The following is a 6854-nucleotide window of genomic DNA, read 5'->3' as shown; positions in this document are numbered from 1 at the left end:
GACTAACTCCTCCCAAGTTGTTATGGAATTTATGGGGAGCGAGTTTAGCCAGGTCTGGGCAGCTCCTGTTACTGAGAATGGGAACAACAACAACTTGATTGCTTCCTGAGTTACGTTGGGCTGCCTTTGGGTTTTGCATATTGACAGGAAATTCTTCAAGTGCTGCCGAGGATCTTCGACTTGTGACCCCGAAAATAGTCCCTTGTTTTGCAACAAGTGCAACATGTTATTCGTGATTTGGAATGATTCAGCCTGTATCTGCGGGACTACAATCGCTGTGGCCAGATTTTCAGCCGTGGGTTGTGCCCAGTCATAGAGAGCAGCCTCTGGCACAAGAGGCGCCGGTGGATTGTTTTCGTGATCTCCCATTTTCGGTTCGGATTGTTCAATTTTTTGTTGCTGTTTGCTTTTCCGGTTGGCCCGGTTCAAGGCCTTAAAAACTTTTTCGGGGTCTGATAGAGCTTCGAATACTTCACCAGTTCTCATGGAGTTTCTAGGCATGCACCTGTGCAACCAAGTCAGCAAACGTTAAAATTTCAATGTAAAGAGTGGGTATAGAGAAAAATGACTACACTAAGAATTTTTGTACTTCTTTCAATCGTAATTGATAACACCGTTAAGTCCCCGGTAATTGAGCCAAAATTTGATCACGCCCAACTATGCCTTATAAAAGGACACGCGGATGTTGCAAATATAATCTGAGTATTTATGCCCAGAGTCGAACCCACAGGGAATTAACCTATCAATTACCTTCGTTGGACTTACTAAATTCTATGGAATCAACTTCCCCAAACGTTGTAAATAACAGTTGATGGTATTTCTAATAACTAAGACTGAAAGTAGATAAACAGCTGAAAACTAACTATGCTTGAGTTGTAAACAATTATGAGAAGGTTCTAAGGCTATGATTTCCCCTATTGATGGAATCCCTTCCGGTTATGTTTCATATAATTCACCAGAATATCTCTATCAATCATGAGCACTCCTTTTACCGTAAATCTCTCCCGAGTAATCATGATAATTTACTAGACGCACTCTCCCGAGATACACTAGCTGGCTTTGTTTATTATAGCTCACTTTAGATTGCACCCAAGGCTTCGTTATCCCTAATCCCGCCTTTAAACCCGCAGTTATAGATCCCTCTTATACTTTGGGAGTGATGATGTTCAACAACTACCTAAATATACACTCTCTCTTGAGTTATGCACACTAAATAGGCACAGCTAATTGAGGATCCTGTCAATTAACTACAACAAACACGTAGTTGAACAAATAGAGATTAAACTGGCAATCTATATTAACATAATCAAGAAGTTCATCCTTCAATAGGTTCCATCAAAACCCTAGACAAAGGATTTAGCTACTCATGACAAAACGAGAATAAACTACTAAATTATTCATAACGGGTAATTGCAAGAAAATAAAAGAGATAGAAAAACTCTAATGTTTGGTTGATCTTCTCACACTTGTTCTTGCCTCCAAAAGTAGTCTAAAACAAGCTTCTCTCCATCTTGGGCGAGTTTCTAAATCTTATAAGGGTTTTACAAAAGTTTCCCCGAAATTACACTTTGGCCCCCAAATTTCCAGGTGCGTGAACAGTTCACCGCGGCCGCGGCAGACCGCGGTGAAGGCTGACCATTCTGTTTTGTGTATTATTCCATCGCGGTTGCACCGCGGTCCGCCGCGGTCGCGGTGGAATTCTTGCCCAGGCCATTTTCTGCTCCTTTATGCTCGGGTACTTCTTGAGTGGGTGTTTTCTTCACATTATCACCTCCAAAACACTCCGTGTTGCGTCCTCACATATAATATTCCCTGCAAAACCAAAGAACACTATTTAAAGCATTTTGTTGGCAATTTACCTATAAAACAACAACAAAGCATGGTCATATTAAGGTGTAAATGTCAACTATATAACCTACTATCAATCACGACGGAAATCTCGGAAAAAATCAAATCAAGGGCGATTATTTGTACCAATCATGAGATTTACTTCCGTAATTAGAATTGCACTATAATTAGGAATCCTCTAGTATATAAAGGGGGTCCCATCATTCGTAACCGTCTTACATTCATATTGATCAAGGCAATATAACATTTCTATCTCTGGTTTATCAACTTGTTGTTCTTTAATCGTTTTTACTTTACTAAGCTCGAGGGTTCATCGGCTCGAGGGCACCGTCCAAGCATTGGTTTGTTTTACATTCTTGTCAGTTCCCATCACTTATCTTTAAGTTAGTCAATTGATATTAGGTGAAATTACGTATCCTTAAAACCATATTATAAGTTTAATTGTTATCCAGTTTTAGGGTAAACACTAGTCACTCATAGTTAGGGCTGTGCACGGATCGGATCGGATCAGATTTAGCACATTTCGGATTCGAATTTTGGATTTCGGGTTCTAGAAAATGCGATCCGAATTATATCATATTGGATCGGATTTTGGATCGTATTATGCCTCAAAGTTGCAAACTAATATGTATGTTTTCTTTGTAAAAGAGGCAATACATTAAGAAAAATTCATGTTTATGCAATTATGAGAGTACTATGGTGCCAATATAACTAAATCTAGCAATTGTAAAGGTAATAACTTGGAGGAAGATGTAAAGGAAGTACTGACTATTCAAAATTAAAGTGTAGTATTAATACATTGCCTAATAATTTCGGATTTCGAATCAGATCGGATTAAAATATACCAATCCGAATTCCAAAATTTTAATAAACACAATCCAAAATCCGATCCAATCCGAAATCCGAAATCCAAAATTGAATGGATCGGTTCGGATTTCGGATATCCGATCGGAATGAACAGCCCTACTCATAGTGACTACTGACCCCATGTTCTGGGACCCTTGGGCCTAAAAGTAGCTTTATTGGCCCAAGAAAAGCTTACACAGCACGCTCTGAGCTTCCCGTCTCCTTATACATAAAAGCAGCAGATAATAGCCAAATATATAAACCCGCTCAAATTTGAATCTCATTTGCTAAATCCCCTAATTCCCCATTTCCCAAACACTGACACCATTACAGAGGTGAATCCAAGAGCACTATTCAAATTCTCTACAGTAATCTCCATATTCATCCGATGAAGAGGAAAACCCTAAATCGAACAAGCACACCACGCAGAAACAACAAAAGCAACACGAAAAGAATGAACAAGGGTTCACTCTTCACTGTTGGGTTTTCCAAAGTTTCCCTTCCTCCCCTCCCTAATCAACAACTTCTCCAATCCTCATTTTCAACTCTTCCTTTATCAAATCCTTCTCGATTCCAGGAACTTCTGGATTCTGAAGCACTTCCGCCAGCTCAATCTAATTTCCCTTCAATTTTGCCGTCGAATACTGACGCTGATGCTGCCGATGGGGATAACAAGGATTTCATTCTCAGCCAAGACTTCTTCTGGTTAGTAAATCTTCTCCCTTTAATTTCACATTGTATCCTATAGCTCTTTTGTTTTTCTATTTTTAATTAATTTTTGGGATGCAGTACTCCCGACTACCTAACACCAGATGCACCTGCAATTTGTAATGGGCTTAGTGGTAATAAGGTAATTTCTTTACCAGAGTGTTCGAAATTGTGATTTTTTTTAAATTCTATGTGCCAGCTATAATTTCAGTATGGCATATTTTGCGTTTTTCCTTTCTTTTTTGTCAGGATGATTGTATGCCTTGTCCTAAATCACCTGAGAAGCTTCAAACTGTAGCAAGAAAGAGGCAGCGACTAGGTATAACTTATTCTTTTACTTTGTTGTCCATTCCTCTTCAATTTTCATCTGTGAAATCATTACCAGCTCTGTCAATTTTTTTTTTTTTAGTTTTTTTTTTTTATCATGCACGTTCTCATCTTTCATTTTTTAGTTGTACTCTTGAGGCATGACAAATCGGTTTGAGTGAGATCAGTGGCGGAGCCAGGATTTTTATTAAGAAGGGTCAAAATATAAAGAAGTAAACTTACGAAGAAGCCAAAGGGTGTCAGTATATAATGTATATCCATATAAAACTATTTTTTACCCTAGCTACACTCTGTAATTTTTCGACGAAACAGTGTCAGTTGACACCCCTCGAATACATGTAGCTCCGCCACTCAGTGAGATAAGGTGCTTCGAAATCAAACAGTGAAGCACATATGAATTATGCCAGCGTATTGACATATCAATGATTACCTTATAGCCCTTTCTGATATTGAAGAAAATTAGAGCAGAATACAGTCTTTGAAAGTTTAAGATACTGTGTAATATACAGTATGAATATCCTTTATGTGATCATAATATTTTATGACTTACGAGCAGCTAAAATGGAGGGCGGAGCTAGGTAGGAATAAGGCGGTTCGATTGAATCCCTTATCAAAAAATTGTACTATGCAAAGAAATTTGAGTTTTTTGGTTATATATAAACTGTTGTATCCCTTTGATATGAGGAAAATTCTAGCTCAATGGCACAGGGGGTTCAAATATTAGATGTTGAACATTTCGATCATAGGTTAAATTACTTGGTCTAACATTGTAGTGTCTTTCTGAATCCCCTTGTATAAGTTCCTGGCTCCGCCATCGTTGATACATGGAGGTTCTATTTTTAGCTTGTCTCCTTGTTACTGTTGGACACCGTTTGATTCGGGAAATCTATGTTTCTCTATTCCACTTTAGCATGTAAGGAATTTTGTCGTATGCACAATTATCTTTAATATTTAATGGTAAGATTGTAATTTTACTTTCTAACTGTCTCCTTTCATGATGTCCATCTTGACAGCTGTTAAATCAGTAACATCTCTTAGTTCCGATTTCCCTGGCCAGCAACAGCTAGCAGATTTTCCGGAAGATACTTTTGGGACAGATGCAACGAAATCAGAAAAGATAACTGAGTCAGAAAAGGGTCACAGTTACGTGTCACAATCTGCTATTGCTTTAAGATATCGAGTCATGCCTCCTCCTTGCATTAGAAACCCCTATCTCAGGGATGCTTCAGAGATAGATGTTGATCCTTTTGGAAACCGGAGATCAAAGTGCGCAGGTACTGGTCATGAAGTTTGAATAATTGGTGAATTCCATTTTCCTTATAACAATTTATTGCTTCAAAAGTAAATTGAAGTGTGATCTCCTGTTCTTTGTGGCGCTGTCATTGTTTTGTTTTCTGTCAAATTCCTAATGGTACTTGTGATTTAATCTGTAGGTTTTAACCCTGTTATTTTTGGTAATGATGGTTTATCGCGGTACCGGAGTGATTTCCATGAAGTTGAGGTATGTTTGGTGCTTGTATTCTAGACTCCGATCAACACTTTCTGAAGTTTGTTTTATACCTATCTAAAATCCTTTTTTCTTTCAGCAAATTGGTACCGGGAACTTCAGTCGTGTTTTCAAAGTCTTGAAGAGAATCGATGGATGTATGTATGCCGTGAAACACAGCACGAAACAGTTACATCAAGACACAGATAGGTGATATTTCCCTTCTTTGAACACTATGACCTGTATGATAATTGATATGGCATAAAAAAGTTCAGCATAGAGTGTTTGTTTTTTTGTTGACAAATCTTACCTAAAAAAATCATTTCCTAAGGGGTCGTTTGGTTGCTGGTTACACGTATTAGTAATATAGGAATTAGTTATGCAGGTATTATTTATGCATAGTTTAGTTATGTAAGGACTAGTTATGCAGGCTTTAGTTATGCAAGGTTTTAGTTATGCAGGGTTTTGTTATGCATGGTTTAATTATGAAGGGATTAGTCATTTAAGGATTAGTATGTATGGATTAATAAAATTTATGGATTGTAATGCAAAAATTATTTTTTGTTAACTGATTACTTTATTTGATTATACAATGTGTAATTCAAAATAAATACGAGGGTTTTTTGGTCATTTGATGTTTAATCCATGTATTACTAATACATGTATTAGTTATTCCGCATTCCACCTTGCATAAATTATACATAAATTTGTTGTATAACTTATCCATGCATACTTATACCCCTAATAGAAATAAGTAACCAAACATAACATTAGTTATGCTGACTTTTGTATAAAGTAATTAAAAGCTACCAAACATGGTATTAATTATGTTACTGCTAATACATGAATAACTTATCCTGTAACTAGCTACCAAATGACAGGTTATTTCGTGATGTCCGGTTGGCCATTTAGTTGGTAGCATCTAGTAGCGGTGGAAATTGGGGGTGGAGCCAGGGTGGTGTTGCTTGGGGCTTGTTAGAAGTTCCAAGAATTGGAGATAATAAATACTTATTTGTCTATTGGAGCAAGATATATGAAGTAAGAATGGACTAGAAATTGTCCTATGCTCATAATGTGTGTACTGTTTCTTGCGTTTGGCATATAGTTTTTTCTCCAAGGTAAACATTTCCAATAGATTTGACCACAATTTTGTATTATGGCTTCACCAAGGAGAATATTTTATGTCATATCAAACAGGCTGTTTGTTCAATACAGTTCAGTCATATTTATGCATTTTGATTTTGTTCTTCCAGGAGAAAGGCTTTAATGGAAGTGCAAGCTTTGGCTGCTTTAGGTAGCATGCAAACCTACTTCTGTTGTTGATATTATCATTTAAATTACCCCAGAGATTATTCTTTAACATCTTTTCTTATGTATGCTTACAGGACCTCATGAGAACGTGGTTGGCTATTACTCTTCTTGGTTTGAAAATGAACATCTTTACATCCAAATGGAGCTCTGTGACCACAGCTTATCCAACAAAAAAGATTCTAAACTATTTTCGGAGGTAGAAGTTTTGGAAGCAATGTATCAGGTGTGGCTCTTAATTGAATTTTAAAGAGCTATTATTTTGTGGGATGTACCGAGTCTGACAGTCTAAGTGTATGGGAAAAGGTAGAAGATATATATATATATATAT

At 37.1% G+C, this 6854-nt stretch overlaps 1 protein-coding gene across 1 annotated transcript in view; it reads left to right on the top strand.

Annotated features, from left to right (window-relative positions):
- The window catches only part of LOC109226712 (wee1-like protein kinase), a 5955-nt gene continuing 2024 nt past the window's right edge, over positions 2924-6854 (top strand). Inside the window, exons 1-8 of the mRNA XM_019391558.1 lie at positions 2924-3399; positions 3484-3544; positions 3652-3721; positions 4743-5003; positions 5163-5230; positions 5316-5425; positions 6469-6509; positions 6601-6749. Of these exons, the coding sequence (XP_019247103.1) occupies positions 3083-3399; positions 3484-3544; positions 3652-3721; positions 4743-5003; positions 5163-5230; positions 5316-5425; positions 6469-6509; positions 6601-6749 (1077 nt within the window). The 5' untranslated portion in view covers positions 2924-3082. The remainder of the gene's footprint in view (positions 3400-3483; positions 3545-3651; positions 3722-4742; positions 5004-5162; positions 5231-5315; positions 5426-6468; positions 6510-6600; positions 6750-6854) is intronic.

This window comes from Nicotiana attenuata, chromosome 1 (assembly GCF_001879085.1).
Source record: "Nicotiana attenuata strain UT chromosome 1, NIATTr2, whole genome shotgun sequence".
Classification (NCBI taxonomy): domain Eukaryota; kingdom Viridiplantae; phylum Streptophyta; class Magnoliopsida; order Solanales; family Solanaceae; genus Nicotiana; species Nicotiana attenuata.
Note: the sequence above shows the minus strand (reverse complement) of the source record. Positions and strands in the feature narration are given on the sequence as shown.